Source organism: Anas platyrhynchos, chromosome 2 (assembly GCF_047663525.1).
Source record: "Anas platyrhynchos isolate ZD024472 breed Pekin duck chromosome 2, IASCAAS_PekinDuck_T2T, whole genome shotgun sequence".
NCBI lineage: Eukaryota > Metazoa > Chordata > Aves > Anseriformes > Anatidae > Anas > Anas platyrhynchos.
The window spans coordinates 34,373,168-34,392,307 of NC_092588.1; the positions used below are offsets into that span (position 1 = coordinate 34,373,168).

Below are 19,140 nucleotides of genomic sequence, written 5' to 3' on the forward strand. Positions count from 1 at the left end.
GCAAACAGGGTATTACTATTTGTATGACAAGGACAAAATTTCACAAAACCGCAGAACGGCTGAGGTGGAAAGGGACCTCTGGGGGCCAGCTGATCCAAAACAGTTCAAGCAGGGCCACCCAGAGCAGGCTGCCCAGCCCCATGTCCCACAGGTGGCTATAGAAGATCTCCCAGGGGCAGACTCCACAACCACTCCTGTGGTGTCGCCACCACGAACCCATAAGAGCCAGGCTCCCCTCAGGGCCGTCCCAGGGCCCTGCGGAGGGCGGAGCGCGGGCCGGGAGGCGGTGCAGGGAGCCCGGCGGCTTCCGCCTCGCCGGTGTCGCCGCCCGGGTCGCCTTCGGTGGCCGTGAGGAGAACGGGGCCGGGCCGTGGGGTGGTGGCGGTGGGGTGGGGATCGTCGCGGCGGAGATGGTGTCGCTGCTGCCGCGCATCGAGCGGCTCTCGTCGCGCGTGGTGCGGGTGCTGGGCTGCAACCCGGGGCCCATGACTCTGCAGGGCACCAACACCTACCTGGTGGGCACCGGGCACAGGTAACGGCACCGATCCGGCGGCGGGGAAAGGGGCCGGGGCCGGGCTGCCGCCGCTCCCCGCCCCCGGCCTCTTCCCCGTCCCGTTTTGGGGCCCGTGCGCTGCCTCCGGGGAGGGAGATGAGGAGCAGGGGGAGCCGCCATCGAGCTCGTTCCCCGCTCCCTGACGACCTTTTAAAGAATAAAATTAGATAATAATAATAATAATAAAGCACCATTTTGGGAACCGGGCCCCCGGTGTCGAGGTCTCAGAGGGCTGCCCTTAGGCCGAAGGGGAGCGGGCAGGCAGCTTGCCACAGGCCTCGGCACTGCCCGGTGGCACAAAACTGGTCAGAGGGCACAAAATTGTGGGTTTGTGGAGCAAAACTCTGAGCCCCTTTGTAAACGGTGCTGTCACGAGGTGAAATATTATAGAGGAAAGAGTCTTGGGTATATTGCTTTGTGTGTGTGAAAGGATAAACCCTACCTCTCAAGTATAGCAAGCTTCAAACCCTACTTGTCAAATATAGCAAGTTTCCCGTTAAGTAATATAAACTTTGAAATTTTAGCAGGTTTGAAAATATATATATATAAACATATAGTACATTATATTTATATACATACATACTACATACAAACACATATATATATATAAGTTGAGGGAAGCCTGCCTTCCTGGACTCCACATAGTTTTATGTGGAGTGACCCAAGCATCTATAATATCTCCCCGATCCCAACCTGATCCCAATAAATGAGTGCTGAGCTCCCCGATTTTGCCTGCATTAAGCTAGACCAAATCTAGCAAAACCTTGCCTTGATTGTGGTGGGTGGGTTGGTAGCAGAGCTGTGCCTAAAAGCAGGGTTTGAATGGTGGTGTGCTCAAATAATTTAAAAAGATGCTAGAGCCAGGATGGTTCTGTGTTAGTGATGGAATTAAACTGTAATCTGATAATCCATAAGGACTGAGAATTAAAATAATGTTATGTGGCTTTTAACTGGTTTAATGATTAAAAACTCATAGTAAAATTTAGCTGGAGATATCCTTCATTACCACAGTTACATGCAATGTCATTATTTTATTATTTTTTTTACCATTATTTAACTCATATGAGTTCTCTAAATTCTCTATGTTCTTTTGTGTGTTTTCTTTTCCTTTTTTTTTTTTTTGGGGTCCATATGTAGAAGAATTCTTATTGACACTGGAGAGCCAGCTGTTCCTGAATATATTGGCTGTTTAAAACAGGCACTGTCCGAGTTCAACATCTCAATTCAAGAAATTTTAGTGACACACTGGCATCATGATCATACTGGTGGAATACCTGATATCTGCAAAAACATCCCTAGTGGTAGGCCAGAGATTTTTATGTATTGTTGAATATATGTTAGGTATGTGGCAAGAAACAAATTTTATATAGTCCTTCTGTATGCTTCAGCTGGATTATTCTTCTGGAATCTCCATGTATACCACATGTAATTTAACAGTGCTATTGTAAAGTATAGAATGAGAGCAGTGAATAATCTGAGTATCACAGTTGAAATACTACTTTTTTTTTTCTTCAATACCTGTGCATAATGTCATAGTGAATTTTTCTTACAAGTGAATAATAAGCAGTTTACACATTATTAAAAGATGTGAGAAAAGCTTGATACTCTCTACATTGACAGTAGAGAAAAATAGAAAAAAAGTTCCTTTCTACATTGACAGTAGTGAAAAATTGACTATTACTTTTACTTGTGTAAATCAATAAGAAATCTCTGAAAAATAAACATGAATAACTTTGATATTTCATACAGAAGACCATAAGAAATTACTGACAAGTTCTTTGGCCTCAAAACATTTGGAGAAGAAAGTAGGGATATGTACAGATAAATTCTGATGTAAAATGTGCATTGCGTGTTGATAAGCAGTAAGAGACATTTCTCTTTTGATATCTGAGAAGAGAATAAGCAATAAAAATAATGCAGCTCATCTTAGTTCTGTTGGACTTTGTCACTGGCTTTTGTAAAGTTGTAAAGTCATCAGGTTTTGTAAAGTTGCCAGATGCATGTCTTCAAAGAAGCCTGGGCACTACTGGAAACAACATGGGTGTCTTCGTGAGAATTTTGATCCTGTCAGCTCCTGAGCGTGACAGAGAAGACTTGCAAGGGATATAAATGCCTGGTTTCTAGGTTGCCATCCATACCAAGGCATTCAGCACATAAACAGTTTGGAATGATAGACACTGAGGGAAGTTTCAGGGCAAAAAGCCTCCATTCAGTGTCAAATAAATGTTGAATAGTGCTTCTGTGACTCATAACACAGAGCTTGAGCACCAGAGTCTTAGTGCTGTTCCAGAGACTTATTTTTTGGCTCTTGATGAGTCAAGAAGGAACAACATTTGCAGAATTATTACTAATTACTGGATTAAAAAAATATTAATTACTGGATTTTTTTTCCTACTGATTTCACTAGTGCTTTTTCATCTTCAAAATTGCTCCTGGTACAGAGTAGAGTATATCAGATTCAGAGTACAGTAGTGAGACTTCACTACTCTGTAACTCTAGAAGGTTTTTTAATAAACATAAAATTACTGTTCAAAATTTCTTGCTTCAAGTTTTGCAGTGTAATAGTGTGTAATGATTAATGGTACATCTACAAAGAGTAAAAGTAATTCTGTGGAGTTAACTTCGTTAGTCACAAATTTAAAATATGAAACGTTATTTTCTTTGCTTCCTTTAAACAGACTCTGAATATCGCATCTGTAAGCTTCCTCGTGTCCCTGACCGTGAAGAAATAATAGGAGAAGGAGGACATAAATATTCATATCTTAAAGATGGGGATGTGGTACAGACAGAGGGAGCCACACTCAGGTAAACACTAATTTCTGCAGCTTTGATCAATCACCTTTTTCTTCAAAATTCTGGCACATATATGTACCTTAACTTTTAATGATTGGTAATCCATAGATCTGATCCTGTCAACATTTAGTCTTGTAGGCTTCCTATCATGGTCCAGGAGGGTATGCTTACCCAGAGAAGTTGTTCTAATGAATGAGTATCAGGCAGGAATCAGCCTTTAGTCTTTGGCCTCGCCAGAGAAATGAAGAATATTTCCCTTGAAAAATAATTCCTTAGGAAAAAATCATACAGCATTTTATGTAATTTCTCATTACTCAAGTAGTCATGATGTAAAATTAATACCTTTGGGGATGTTTATGTTGGAAAGATGGAAAAGGTAAAATATTTCCAAAGGAGACATTAAAAAAAATATTTAGCATTGAAACGTTAAATTTTAGTCCTTTTAGCTGTCAGGTTCTTGCAAGGTACCAGCTGGGAGAAAATTCTTCCCAAGGAGCACATTGCCTATCTTGTTTGCATGAATGAGTCTAAAACGAATGCTACCCTCTGTCACACAGGCACCAAAAAAAATCGTTGCTCATTCTGTCTCCAGAATTCTTTCATCAACAAGGCATTACTCAGGACAAATTTTGCTTGTTTTGTTCAGTTTAGATGTGAATTAAATCCCACTTGTAGAACATGCAACTGGCTGACCAGAAGAAAAGCTGTAAAGATAAAGGTTTAATTTAACCAAAAGCATTTTATTTTTTAAGTTTAAAACAAAATACACAGAGTAGGCATAAAAATATTGAAGACATAACTACTGTAAGTATTGGGACATAATCAACTTACAGATGGAAAACAATTTGACTCCAAGCAAGGCAGGGGCAATACGTTTTGAAGTTTGCAGTTATGCAACCAAATTTCAAGCTTGGCTAAAAGCAAATAATCTCAACTTGTTGTTTAGTCGATACTTTAAGGATAGATGTCCATCCCATTGGTTCTAAAATAACAATATCTGCATATTACATTTCATGTTACAGTTAGCAACCTTCAAGTTCTAAAGGAGGTGTGCCAGGCTGCATTGAGTTCTTATTTGTTTGTTTTTAACATGTTAATAATGAAACTTCCAGGTGAAGTTTCATAAGGAACTGGAAGATACCACCTCCCACAAAGGCAAGGTGTAACCTATCAAACTGATTTTATGTTGCCTCAGCAGAGCAACATACTCACATACTTTCTGCTGAACACCATGTTCCGTAAGAGGTGGGAGTCATTGCAACACACAGTGGTGTGCCACTGGCCTCCCAGCCCTGCACTGACTTGGCTGGGTGCTGTTTAGCATTGACTTGTATACCACTCTTGGCACCAGCTCTGTGAATTCATAGTCTCTGCTTTGATGCAGTGAATTTGATTGATTCTGTTGAATTTTAGCAATGATGCTGGTCCAAGTTGAATGTTTTCAGCTTGAATCAGAAGGCCTTCTGTCTTTTGAAAACTGTAGTGCAAGGATACTGCAGTGCAGCTCCATAGTAGCTTGGGTATACTATACATATATCAACTGTTTTCTAATGTAGTATTCGTTCAAGGTGGGGGGTCCTAAGTCCGTACCTTTTGGATGTTTCATGACTTGCACATAGAACAGCTAAAAGACCACAATTCCTTGTATTTTAAGGTTCCACTCCACTGTGTTATGGGACTTTCAGAGTAAAATAAATTTGGGGAGACAGAATTTTATTTGGGTTGGGTCCAGTAGTATACAGTGAATTTCCAAAAGAATTAGCAAAATCACCCTTACCCTCTTTTGCCAAATACATTGTATATGTCATGAACTTTACAGAACTTTACACTTTTCAATCTAGAAATAACGTCATTTTTTTCTTTCTTAAAGCATCAGAGTAAAGCCCTCTGTACGACAAATTTTACATGATTAGCAAGCTACCTTAATGTATTTTTTTAAGTGTCATGTAATTCAGTGTATATTAGTGATGATGATATGTGTTCTCTACATGGCCTAAGAAAATGAACTGTAGTTAGACAAAATTCTATTCTGTTTATGTTGACCTTCTGAGTACTACACTTTCAATCTGACTTTCTTGGTACTATACTTTTTCTCATTCTTATTGTAGACTACTCTGTAGGTGTATCATTTTATCATTGTTTCTAGCTTCTGAAAATTAAGCTAGAAGTTCTGTATGACTGGTGTATGAAAAACTTACACTTATATTGTTCTTCTTTAGAGTTTTACATACGCCTGGGCACACTGATGACCATATGATTTTACATCTAGAAGAAGAAAATGCTATATTTTCTGGTGACTGTATATTAGGGGAAGGAACAACAGTAATTGAAGACCTGTATGATTACATGAAAACTTTGAAAAGGCTATTAGAAATGAAGCCAGATTTAATATATCCAGGTTAGTTGTTCTATTTTGAACTGCTGTATATTACTATATAAACTGTATCTTCTCTAAGGACTCTTAATACGTCAAACATCATTATTAATGTCACAACTACGGTTTATTACTTAATGTACTGCTAGCACTAAGCTATGCCGACTTAATAGCATGGAGTTTTGCAAGACTTAAAAATCTTTCAGCGATAGATGTCTTTCTTTCCTGTGATTTCTCCCTCTGAAGGTGAACAGATAATGCTTCTGTATTAAAAGCATACAGAGGCCAGGGTCTTTTACTGTAGGAACCGTAGAGAAAATTGGGTTTACTTTTATTAAACTATCCATGACCCTTAATGTTACCCTGGAAGAGGAAAACAATAGTTGTTCTTTTGGTCCTCTGCAGCCCTACGTACACTGCCAATGTGGGTAGCTTTTGTTAGTAATGTTTTTAGGAGTGTTTGTAGTAGTAGTTAGTAGTAATAGCGTAGTTAGTAGTAGCAGTGTTAGTTTTTTGTTGTGTTAGTAATGTCTTTGAGAGAGAGATCTATCTTTTGCAACACAGATTAATCACAAATTCATCTTGAGAGGCTGCAGAACTGTCAAATGGTTATCTTAGTTAATGACTTAGCTCAAATTTGAACGAGAGCCAAGAGGTCGAACATCATGTTCTAAAAATAAATTGCTGATTCATTCGGTCTATGACATTGCTTTTCATTTTCTCTTCTTATCTCCCCCAAACCTTGGGAATGCATTTAATTTTCATATAAGCCATGTGTCTATTTGACAAGATTGGATTTTAAGAATTCTTTATGTAACTAAGGTTTAAGCTCCTCATTTTCTTTTCAGAGCTACATCTCAGGATTTTTTCAGACCTTTTCCATTTCATCTTTTTCAACTAGCCATTCTGAGTGACTCTCTATTCTCATTTCTGTCTTCCTCCATTAACCATCTCTGCTTAACCTACATAGCCGAATCTCTTTTGTGTTCATTTTTAAAATACACTTATTCTGGAGTAGGTGTTCTTTAAGTGCTTTAAGATCTAAGATCATAAAAATGCTTAGTTATGGGTGGTTTTTTTTAAATGCTATTTAAGAAAAATACCATTCTATGTATTCCATGGATGTGGAGGCTGACACAGAAATAGTATTTATAGTAATTGACTGAACTAGTGGTAAAACTAAGAATATTTTAGCCTCCTGAGTCTCAATCTATTAATGAATGAAATGTTCTGCTTTCTTAAATATCTGGAAGGCATAATCTGTTCCTTCATTTGATTTCTGTCAAATGTTCTGCCAAAACCCTATACCCCAAATTCGACTTGGTTTATCAGTTTTATCTGTTGCTTTTCACTTCTTCTTAGTCATTATTTATCTAGATTACACATTCACCAAGGCTGAATATTTGTCCCACTTATCTGTAACTGTTTGCTACACTGTTTTAAACGTTTTCATGTTGTACTTGCAGTTCGGAAGACAGTAGGACATTATGCCATTCCTTTGATAAGTAGCTAAGCATTGAGATGGTATGAAGCTAACTTTGTTTCTTTATCCATGCATCACAACATGTACGTACAGTTGTGTAAAAGATAACTACTGCCAAGTCAAAACAATTGTTTGTATGATTGGTGTGTAGTACAATAAAATGATAACTATAGCAGAAGGCAGTTTGTTTTACCAATACATTCTGTATAACCTCAATACCTTGGTCTTACTGCAGTTTCAGATTTTCACAATTCTTGTATCATCTCTTTTCCCTGTCCATGCTTTAGCACTGACATTGCAGTTTGAGAAATAGATGTAGGAGAGCATGAATTTTTGTAACAAGGTGATTGCTGGCTAGGTGTTAGTAGCAGAACTTTGCCAATCCTTTACCTTTCCTGTTTTTTGTTTGCTTATTGTTTGTTTGTTTGTTTTTGTTTTTAATTGAATGTGGAAATTGCTTCTGGCAAAGTACTCATTGCAATCTATTTTACTGTTCATAGCTGAGAATCCTTGGGAAAAGGGTGTTTTAGCCACCAGAGGGCTCCCTAACCTGTAACAATAAACAGTGTTACTTGATAATACAGAAAAAAATGGTAGTTAGGAGTCTGTGCAAGATTTCATGGACCAATTATTTTCTTCAGTTTTATTCTTTGTGCTGTAATTTCTCATGTATAAACTTAGAGAACCTATATGTCTTCACAGGGTACTATAAGAATAAATAGTTGCTGCTTTTTTTTTTCTTCTATACAAGACCTGGAATAGACAGAGGTCTCAAATAATAGGAAGCTGTCTGATGCAATATCCAAGTTAATATTGGAGAGATGGTTGTATTGTAAGATCTGTTTAAAATTCTCAGAAATATTTTAAATATATGTGGATAATAATTTATTCGTGATGTTAATTATGCTGCTGTCCCTAAAAAATGACAGTGTGAAAGATCCACACCTAAATTTACAACAAGCTTTCTGACGTAGTTTTAATACCCATTTGTGCATATGAAATGGCTGTAGACCATGTGGCATTCTGTTACCTTTACAACATGTGGGTTCCATTCCAGATATTGACACTGGTCTTGTAGGCTCAGTAAGTTAAATCACTGGGAAGTGTAGAAACCGGTTTTAAGATGGCCTTGTGATTCCATGGGCAGGCCATAATTTTGAATACTTTGATGCAACTTCTGTCATTAGGGAATGGACAGTTACCATTACAGTGTCTTTTTTGTATATCTTAATGTTTTTCTAAATTTAAACTTCTGTTTTTATGAATGGCTACATACTTACTAAACATACTGTTACCAAATATACTGTATTTTATTTTGTAAGGAACAATAGCTTCAGATTAAATATATTTGAAATAATTAAATATATGTGCTCGTGACAGTATAGCTTTATATTGGCCATTTATTTTTTATTTATAATACTATCTTTGGCTCAGGATACACTTCAATGTACATTTTTAACTTCAAGTCTGCTGAAATGAGTGTATAAGTTAAGATATGCATAAGTATTTTTGACTCTTGTAAATGATAGATTCATCTGATATTATTTTTTATTTCACAAATATCATGAAAAATTGTTTACTCATTTTCTATAAGCTGCCTGTCCTCAGGCAAAATAAGCCATAAATTAAAATGTCTTCAAGTTTAAAACTCATTTAGTCAGTCAACCCAAAACTATAAGCAATGAATATAATGATTTTTTAAATGTAGTCTAAGAGAGTCAAAATAAATTGATTTGGATGATACCCAATAATTTCTAAAAGACAGTTATTTTTACCGTAGTTGCTGTCCTATTCATGTTATAAAAAAATTACTTAGAGTTTAGTCAGGCAGAGATGGAAGTTGCTGCTGCTACTTCAGGTGAGGTATAGAGGGAAAAAAAAACAGGAAACTTTGCTGTAAAAAGCATGTGATAAATATTCACGCAACACTGCAAGTAAAGTTGTCCATAAGTAAATCATAAAGTTTAATTTGTGCACGTGTAATTCCCGTATCTGAAAAATATCTTGATTTCATCTGTTATTTATCGTATCATGAGGCAGTATTTCATTTTCCGCAAAGGCTGGTGATTTATCAGTTAAGACTTTTTCTAATTTTATTCAAAGACCTTTCAATGATTCTCATCTGCTTCAGTAAGTCCAGGAAAAAGCATGTGTATCTTGTTTATTACCTAGCCAGATCCACAGTGTTCAACATGTAGCCTTTCATGTGCATTGCTTCTTCCTGCCCTGGCACGTTGGGATTGTCGCACTGGTTTTTGATTATATGTGCAAACATGTATGTAGGGGAGTAAAGTATAGTGTGTGAGTGAGTTGTGAAGATCTGTACTGGAAAATTTATCTGTCACAATGTTACTTCCCTCGCCTCTGTGTTTGCTGGAGTTAGTTACCCTCCACAACAGGAACAGTGATAAAATACAGGAGTCTTTGCCTCAGCCATTACTCTGCAGAGACCAGTATCAGTTTAAGTCATCAATATCAGTATTCTCTGGGGGGTGTGAGTCAGGGAGAGGTAATATAAAAATCTGACTCTCAAATCTATTCAGTAGTAAACTCCTTTTTCCTTTTTTCTTTATTGACTAATCTTTATCTAAGTCTTTCCTTGCTTTCCTTATACCACTGGAAGTATTCCTTTTCCAAATTCAGACTTTTTAAGATCTTCTAATTCCCCCTTTCCATCTTTATCCTATTCAAGTGAAGAATGTGATGCAGACACTCAATTTAGTCTATTTATATGAAAAAAAAAAAAACCTACCATAGTTTACATACGAATGTCAATTATTCAATAGCATACTTAATTCCAAATGTAAGTAATACCACTTTGGTACGTGTGTTTCAATTTAGGTCATGGCCCAGTAGTACGTGATGCAAACACTAGAATTCAAGGATACATTTCTCACCGAACTGCTCGTGAAAAGCAAATTTTGAATGTTTTCCAGAAGAATGTTGGAAAATCATTTACATCCTCAGAGCTCCTAAGTATGGTATATAAGGTAATTCTTGATTAAAAGATTATAGATTAAACTAAAGAAATTGAGATTATGTTCATAAAATAGTGTGTGACAGCCTAAGTATTTGGGTGAATATCATGGTACCTTTTTAAAAAGAAGAAGAAAAAGGCTTTAAAAGATTTCTGCTTGTTCAAAATGCATGTGACTGCCTTGGATTGGGACTGAGATGATTGTCAAAAATTTCTTCTTTCACTATTTAGATGAGTTTTGTTTCACAGGACCAAACAAAAATACAGTTTTAGTGCTTGGTTTCAAGTGGAAATTACAAGATGACTGTTAATGGTTGGTATGTCAAAATGTGTTTGGACTCTCCTGACAGATTGGTTGGAATATGTAGTTCCTGATTAATTGGCTTGCACTTTCACAGAGATGGGTATTGCTCTCAGAAGTCAGGTAGCTTTTGTACGTCATTAGACAGGCATAAAAGTCCTTATTTGCTACTTCATTCCTCATGTAACCTCAGTAATTTGGACATATGGTAAAGGGATTGTCCCTTCTAGTGAACAGAGTTCAGAGAGATGTAGCATAAGCTTCAGAAGATGTCATAGTTGACAATGGCTGTGCTGTGTGAAGAGGTCTATAACAGCTTCACAGCTCGTTTTTTCATGGTTCTACTAATTCCTAGATTCCAAAGGAGTGACTACAAGTCACACTGAACATTTTGAAGTGCTGATGTACCATTAACTGTGGCTGTTTAGTTCTTGCAGTTTTCCTGCCTGAAATACTGCAGTTTTTAAGTACGTAGTTGTTCACATGCTTCTGTAAATCAAAAACCATTTTTCCTGTCATTATCAGATAAGAGTGTTTTTTTCAGTACTACTAAAGCTTTAACGTAAAAAATGTCAGAGCTTTTTAAAGATTTGCAATTTATTGGGACAGTTTTCTGAGGATTTCTTCTGACAGACTTGTGTTATTTGGAGAAAAACTTTTGTAATTTTCAAAAAGGAGATTATGCTGGATAAAGGAATTTTGAGAAATATTGTTCATTGTTACTTTCTTAGCACTGAATTTTTTTAAGATACGCTTTGTCCTCCTGAAACTGTTTGCTTACTGATTTACAAATACTAACTGTTAAAGGACATTTAAACTCATGCAAGTAGTATCACGAAATAGAATATAGGTATCTGGAGAAAGGCCTCTCTAAATTTGTCATTAAAACCTATGGAAAAATGCTCAGCTACACCAACAACCCAGTGCCGACTAAGTTCAGCAGAACACAGTTGAGTTGGCCACAGTCTGGATAATAGAAGTGCATGATGCAAAACTTAAGAACCGTAAACAAAACTGCATTATTAGGCTACTAGTTTAAATGGTGCAAAATTAGTTTACGTATTCTATGCTTTTGTCACTATACATGTAAAACTAACTGAATGTTCAACAGAGTAACTCAGAAGAGGAAAATCTATGTTAATAAGCCACGATTTCCATATATTGAAAAAAATCATTGGGTGATATTGAAAGGTATTTAAACAAGTACGAAACTCATATTTGTATTCCCCTTAGGACATTCCTGAAAATTTACTGCTAGCAGCAGAAAAAAACCTCCTAGTCCACTTGAAGAAGTTGGAAAAAGAAGGAAAAGTGTGTAAGTTGTGGGTAGTAGGGTGTAGGGGTGTAAGGACAGTCATTTTCATTTCAATTTTCTGTGTCCAGGGTGGGGGGAGAGGGAAGGGTCAGAGTCTAATAATATAAATAATATATTTTTTTCTCATTATATCTTCTGTTTATTTTAATGATAAATCAGGTAGTAGGCTCAGTATTGGTTCAAAAACAGAGATTTTTTTTTAAATAATAATAATAGTAGCATGATTTTTATTCCAAGAAAATAGATTAGAATCATGCAAGCAGTCATTTTTATCAAGGTTTGGAAAATAATGGTTTTAAGCGTAGTTTGTACAGAATGCCATTGAAGCTTACCAACATGATACTGCACCAGCAGTAATTAAATGTGATCTCAGTTGTTGGTTATTGACATACATTATTGAGCCTAGACCTACACGTTTTTCCAACTTGGCTGTACAAGATTGCTCCAGGGTATCAGATGCTATGGATTAAAATTATCCCTTCCCTTTCACTGCTGGGGTAGTTTAAGCAGCAACATTTTCTGTTTAGATGAAATAGTGGGTAAATTAACTTTCTCTTTACACATAGACTTGCAGTCTTTGATACAAAAGACTGTCTCCATCTTAAACATTAAGGAATTGATTTGTCTGAGGAAGCTAGTGACTTTCATCTCTTTAAGCCAGTTTTGCTCAGAACTTTTCATGTTTACTGGGCAAAAATCGCTCAGTTTTCCTCAGAAATCACCTTTGAAATTTGAAGAGAGAGCAGATAGGGAGCTTCAGTCAGATACCTGTTCACAAAGTAGCAACTGCTTGAAACAACTATGAAGTAATTGAGGAGATATATATATATATATATATATATATATATATATATATATATGAGAATATATATGAAGTACTAGAGGATATACTAATCAGAGGAATTATTGTGGTTCTTTTACTCGAGTTGGAGGTCCTTGGTTTAGCTGCGTACTCCAGCTTTCCCAGAAGCACAAGAATTGCCTTTTAAAGTTTTTTGGTTTGGTTTGGTTTTTAATCTTCAATTTGTGTTCATGGAGAAGGAAGAAAGCAATCTCATCAGAACACTTGGAGAAACTCCCAAGAGTTTCTTGTGATTATCTCAACAGTGTGGAAACAGTTGCTAACTTTTTCAATACAATCTTAGACCCAGTTCTGTAATACACACTTAACATCATGTGACCGCTGTTGGTTTTTCAGTTCAAATTAAGGACATCTGTTAAGGAAAATTGATTCTATTGGTTCTGAGCATGTAGCATAGAAATGCTTGCATACTCACTTTACATGCTCATTTGGCATTGATACAATGTCCTTACAAGCTAGTCTGAGTTGCAGTATTTCAGGTTTTGTCCTCATTATGGAAGACTTGAGCTGCAGTCATAACACTGTTTGCTTAATTTTCACAAAATATTTTCCCAAAGAAACATGTTGTCAGTGTTGGTAATAAATGTGACAGCCATATTCCACTGTTACTGGAGAGCTACTCCATGCAAATTATGGCCATATGCTGTCTGCTGCAGTCATTAATTCACCACTACATTCTAGGGATTGCAGTTTATGTGGGTACATAACTTTTAAAGCTACAATTAGGAGTGATAACTGCCTTTAATGATTTACTTTTCTCACTTCTAACAGAAAAATAATGCCTTATATACAGGAGCATGGCACAATATGTGCATTTAACTTTCTCCCATATTTGGATGATTGTCATTGTTTTGCATTTTTAAAAGACCGCTGCTGATGAAAAAGAAATAATTTAACAGTTGCTAATCTAGCAGCACCTTTTTTCTCTCAAGTTCATAAATTTCAGAAAATGTAGCAAGTGCTACATCAAATTTATTAATAATCTAGAAATGTTAATATCCTGAACTTAAAACAACTGTAGGATTATTAAACCCTTTTTTATTACTTATGCTTTATATCACTAGAAGTTACACTGTGATACAGATAATGTTTATTAGCTTCCATTAAAATTCAGCACTGGCCTGAAGGAAAGTATTTTAATAGACAAGCTGGTAGAGTTTAATTTTAAAAAACGACATACACAGAAATGTACACATGTACAAGTTAAGGTTCAGGTAGTCTAATGTTTATACACAGCATGTAAGTGTTAATTTGTGAATAATCTGGTCTTTTTTTCCTTAACAGTACGTGATGCATCTCCCAACTTCAGATGGAGAAACAATTTATAACTTACACAAGATTGCTCAAAAACGTTCTCGATCTGCACAGTTGCTGTATGAAAAAACAGAAAAATGATTGCAGATGACATGTAAAATAAAAATCAATTCTTCTTTCATTTAAAAAAGTACTAACAATTTAAAAACAATGTTACAGTCAGTTAAATGATAATTTTCATATTGTACTTTATGGGAATTTAAAAATTTATAGGTACTGAGGTTAATAAAATAGAATGACTTTGAAGAACTGAGTGTTACCTCTGGTATAAAATGCCAAGCTGTATCGTTGGTCACAGAACACAAATAGCAAAGCCTATTATATTATAAACTTAATAAATCAAAGATATAAAAAATCTGTAGTAAAAAGAATAGAAAAGATTTGAAACTAAAGTTGTTTGCATTTGCCTGTGCCTTTAAAAAGTGTCTTTTTAATAATTTACCTGTAAATTCTAAAAAACAACCAATTTTTGTTAACAGGTGGAAATGCTGGGGTTTTTTGTTTGATTGTTTTTTTTAAATTTATGTGCCTGTGAACATTTTTGCTGGTTACTCACTGAAATATGTTTTAACAAATGCTGAAAGTACTTCCAGACTTCTCTGTTTTTTCAGGCAAACATGATTTCTGTGAAATTAATTCAAGAGATTCATCATTAATTTTAACCAATTAATGTTAAAAAAAAAAAAAAAAAAGATGCACAAAGTTAGGGCAGACTTAAATTCTATCTTCTAAATTTCTTCTAAGAAAGGGATTAAAAAGCTGTGTAAATTGACATACCTATTGTGCACCATATGAGGTTAAGTTTTTCTATCACTTTATAACTAACAAGCTTCAAATTTTGCTATTAACTCCATTTAAACTACAAATATTTTAACTAAAGGTTGTATTTGATTGTAAAATACTGTATAGTGTGTTAAAATGCAGTGCTTGAAAATGAATTAAACTTACAGTTCAGTTTTCCATGTAGCTTAAACTTTCAGAATAATGTATAAATATTTGCATTACTTTGTGTATTTAAAATGTGTGAGTTTCTTATGATTTATACACTCTTTTAATGCTGGTCCAACTTAAAAAAAAAATGAGATATGAGATGTTTAAAGGTACCGAAGACAAATACATGTCCTTGAAAACCTTTCAAGTCCAGTCCCTTCATTTGTGCTTGGGTACTTTGAATAGGCATGGCTTAAGAGTTTTCATTATCTTGTGAAGTTGATAGCATTTGCACTGATATCTGAGCCAGATCCAATATAAAAATAAACCCAGGAACAGTGATCCAAAGCTGAAAACATATTCTGAAGTAATAACAAACCACTGAAGAGGGGAAGTGTTAGCTTTCTGCTCTATAAAATGATGCTTTTTGTAAACTTTCTCCATCTGATTTTCAACCACATCGTGATTTTTGTTTGCTTTCTGTGCCGTGCCATTTTATAGCCTTTTTCAGGTATACTATTCCTAGTTTTTTCTTCCTTATACGTTTTCTGTTTACTTTTCCTACTTTTGTATTTTTCATATTTTATTTATATACACATATATATTATAAACATAAAAATACAAATATATAATTTTGTGTTACTTTTGTATGTTCTATCTTCCAGTACAAACACTTCATTTTTTCTTCTGCCTCCCACAAACACTGTTTTTTCTCAGTTCTTTTTGGTTTATTTCTCTCTTCATAATTACTCAGAAGCTTTCATGTAGACTTCTTGCCATTAATGATAATTATTTTTCTGTACTTCATGAATGTTTGCTAACCCTTCTCATTGCAAGGAATGAAAAGGTAATTATCATTTCTTTTCTTTTTTAAAAAGCTAATTCACATGCTCTGAATTATGACATTTTGCACAGAAATATAAGTGGAATGGTACGGTTTTCTGTCATGAGGGGAAGCTTGAGTACCTACAACTGGAGGCTAATAGCCAGAACCTGATATGAAGTGGTGGTGTCTCATTACTTTCCCAAGCTAAAGAAGTCTAATGGCAGCCTAAATGTCACCGAACCTTTTTCCTCTGGTTTACTGTATTTTGTTTTAAATACATGGAAACGACTTCACTACTGAGTTAAAGCATCTTTGGAATTTGCAGACAGTGAAGAAAGAGATACGATGCAAATCAGAGAACTACATGTTCCATGCTGTGATGCAGCAAACACCTAAAATTCTCAGAAGATGACAGAAATTGCAGTTTAACCAGACTTGACTTGTCATTCATGATCATATATGGTGTCTGAAATTTTAAAAGCAGGGATTGCAGTTACTAAGATGTATACATACAGTGAAGGATACTTGCAACTGCTATGACATGTTGTAAAAGTCTTAAGACTCCTTGTTGACTGAGATTTTAAGTCAGAAGGAATGTGTATTTAAAAATAGAACAGTAATGTAAGCTATATGCCATGTATGTATAAAAATGGGGATTAGCCTACTTACATCCCTTGCATTTGACTACATTCATCTGTCCAGAATGCATTGAAAGTTAAGAATAAAAATAAGAGAAGGGGCGAATTCTGTCTGATCAAGATGGAAGGGCAAATGTTGTTCAATGCATTAACTTTATAAACAGCTAGGGACAGACTATTGAAGGAGAACAAATTTGCTTTCCAGCTTTCCTGGCAGCTAGTTTTAAGATACATTCCTGAGAGACAATACAAAAAGGTAGGTTTATTGGTTTTAAGAGCTAGGAAAGAATTTTGTTAGAAGTTAGACCCCTTTCAGGTTTTCTATTTCTTACTAATTTTATATTTATTGTAAAATGTCATTCTTGGTTATATTTTTAAGCATATTTGAAGATGGAAAGGTTTCCAAATAGGAAGGGCATTGTTCTGTTTGTATCTGTTACTTCTGGTACAGTAATGGGGTTACTACCAAATCCTCTACAGACTTGCAACCTGCAACAGATTTTGGATTGTCAGGAATTTCCTTCCTAAGTTGTGTGTTCATTATGAAGCCTAGTCTTTCAATACATGGAAATCTGGAAAGAAACGTGGCAAACGTAGACCGGCAGCCCACTGGCAAGAGGGAGACTAAGGACTGACAGGCAACAGTCTCAAGCATTTTAGATCATCACACTTTTCCTAAGGTGCCATCAGAAACATCATATGGCAGAAGAGGGAACGCCAATAGAAGGAAGGCATGGAAAATATTCAGATGAGGCAACAGGTTTCTTTATTTTCTGTTTCAGTAATTTATATAAGGATAAACACAAAAATGGATTGAAACCAAGAAGATCTTCATGCCTGTGTGACAGGACTGCAGCCAGACGTTCACAGCATTTGCGGATTACAGCATGAAAAAAAGGATGTCCTACCACAGTCAGTTAGTTCAATCTTTTTCCCTAGGTTCTGTGGACCTAATTTATTTTCGAGTAGAGAAATAGATTCAAGAAAAAAAAAATAATTTTAATGTTGATACCATCTCAATATGCTTCACTTCTGCGGTATATTACATCCGTAACTGTACAGTGTGCAATCAAGATCTACTTTCATATCAGCCGTTCTTGCTTATGTTCTTCTTGCTTTAGAATTATGAATACTGGTACAGCCAGGAAATGGAGGCATTCCTAAGGTATAAAAACATACTGGTACTGAAATACAAATGCTTGTTCAATTTAGACTTCTTTATTTCGTATATTTAAAAATAAAGTGTCAGAGGGGAGGGAAATGTATGTATTCTGTATTTTTAAATACCCTAGATCATCTCCAGTTAACCAGTATCCCCATCTCCCTAATTCAATAAATTTATACAGAACCTCTGAGAATCTTCACAGCTAAGTTTTATTCGTTGCAATATACTCTGGCTGTGAAAATTCTTGATTTAATGCTTGAGCCTGAGCATAAATCTGGCTTTTGTTGACAAGTGTCATTTAAGCTCCTAAGCAACAGCGCTGTGTGCCAAGTTAAGAATCATTATTTCTTGCTGTTGCATGTTTTTTGGATTATTTTGGTTTTCCTTTTTCCTACATGAAATATACTGCAGCTGTATATTGGCAATCTGAACAGCTCTCAGAAAATAGATTGAGGGATGTTACAGTTCTCAACCTGAGCTTGGGGCTTAGCAGCAAAAGGTTATTCTATGATACATTGTCTTACTGTTGTTTTTGGGGCTTGCCTTTAACCCGTTTGTCCTCTTTCTGCCCATATTGATCATTTCATTCCCTATTCCCCCTTTATTACTTCACCTTGTTCTTCCCTTTCCCCAATACTTTGTTCCCTTTATTTGCCTGCTGATTAAAGCAGTTTTGATAAATACAGAAATTCTGATTGTGGCCTAAGAACTAATTCCAAAACCCCAACCCCCTTACCACTGAAGTGTCACACTCACTCAGTAGGTTTTTGGTTTTTTTTTTTTTTTTCTGTTTTATTTGTTTTTTCTCTTACGGTTAATGGATGCCAAAGAAAGTTACTTCCAGGAGGCTCTGAGGCATTTTTGTCCTACTGTTTTTTCATGCCTACACACAGCCCAACATTTGGTCTAGTGTTCTGATAAAAGCAACACAGGAAGTAGACTGGGGAGATATGAGTCTGATAGCTGGTATTACGAAGCACTTGAGATATTCCTTTCTAGGGCAACAAACTTATTTTTGTCTCAGGTTTTACATCTAGGAATTGCAAGGGAACAGCGCTTCTAAAGTGTTACTGGGGAAATTAATATTACTTTAAAGATAAACACTCTAGTATGTACTTATTTTTTAAGAAAAGACTCTAATAAGAGACTTTTTCTTGCTTGAATTTTGGCACATTGCTTTCAAATACAGTGACTACTGTAGCAAGACTGGTAAATTTCTGTTTTTTAGTCTACAAAACATGGAACTGTGAAGTAAAATGGAAAACAAACCAACAGAGTATGACAAAACATGATAGACAGTATGTTTCAGCTAACTTGATGTAATTCTTCTCAGTCACATTGCTAGAAATGGACTATTCAAAACATTTCGAACATTATTTCAGAGTTGCATTGTTGGAGTATTGTACTTTTAATGTAAGCATAATAATACTGGTAAGTGGATGTGTATATATATGTATATATATATACACACACATTATTTATATGGGCATTTTTAATGAAGTTTCAGTTGAACTTTCAGGTGAAATAGAATCATGGAATAAAACAATCATTTAGATTGCAAAAGACCCTTAAGATCATCAAGTCCAACCATCAACTTAACTCTACAAAG

General features: G+C 35.7%; 1 protein-coding gene across 2 annotated transcripts; it reads left to right on the top strand.

Annotated features, from left to right (window-relative positions):
* Nucleotides 1-287: 287 nt before the first annotated feature.
* On the top strand, nucleotides 288-15,110 carry LACTB2 (lactamase beta 2). 2 transcript variants are annotated; one of them, XM_027452334.3, is made up of 7 exons: nucleotides 288-532; nucleotides 1,691-1,854; nucleotides 3,232-3,358; nucleotides 5,566-5,744; nucleotides 10,045-10,193; nucleotides 11,715-11,796; nucleotides 13,943-15,110. In XM_027452334.3, exons 1-7 carry the CDS (start codon nucleotides 411-413, stop codon nucleotides 13,984-13,986), a joined length of 867 nt encoding a protein of 288 aa, XP_027308135.3. In that variant the 5' UTR covers nucleotides 288-410; the 3' UTR covers nucleotides 13,987-15,110. The 2 variants fall into 2 exon arrangements, with proteins under 2 accessions (XP_027308135.3, XP_071890628.1); XM_072034527.1 differs by having other exon boundaries at nucleotides 291-532; nucleotides 11,715-11,792; nucleotides 13,943-14,205.
* Nucleotides 15,111-19,140: the final 4,030 nt, after the last annotated feature.

Bases quoted from the DNA above. Each gene is read 5' to 3' on its own strand.
- LACTB2 (XM_072034527.1), top strand. From the start codon at position 411: ATGGTGTCGCTGCTGCCGCGCATCGAGCGGCTCTCGTCGCGCGTGGTG. The intron at 3,359-5,565 runs GTAAACACTAAT...GTTCTTCTTTAG, and splicing joins ACAGAGGGAGCCACACTCAG to AGTTTTACATACGCCTGGGC. The intron at 5,745-10,044 runs GTTAGTTGTTCT...GTTTCAATTTAG, and splicing joins GCCAGATTTAATATATCCAG to GTCATGGCCCAGTAGTACGT.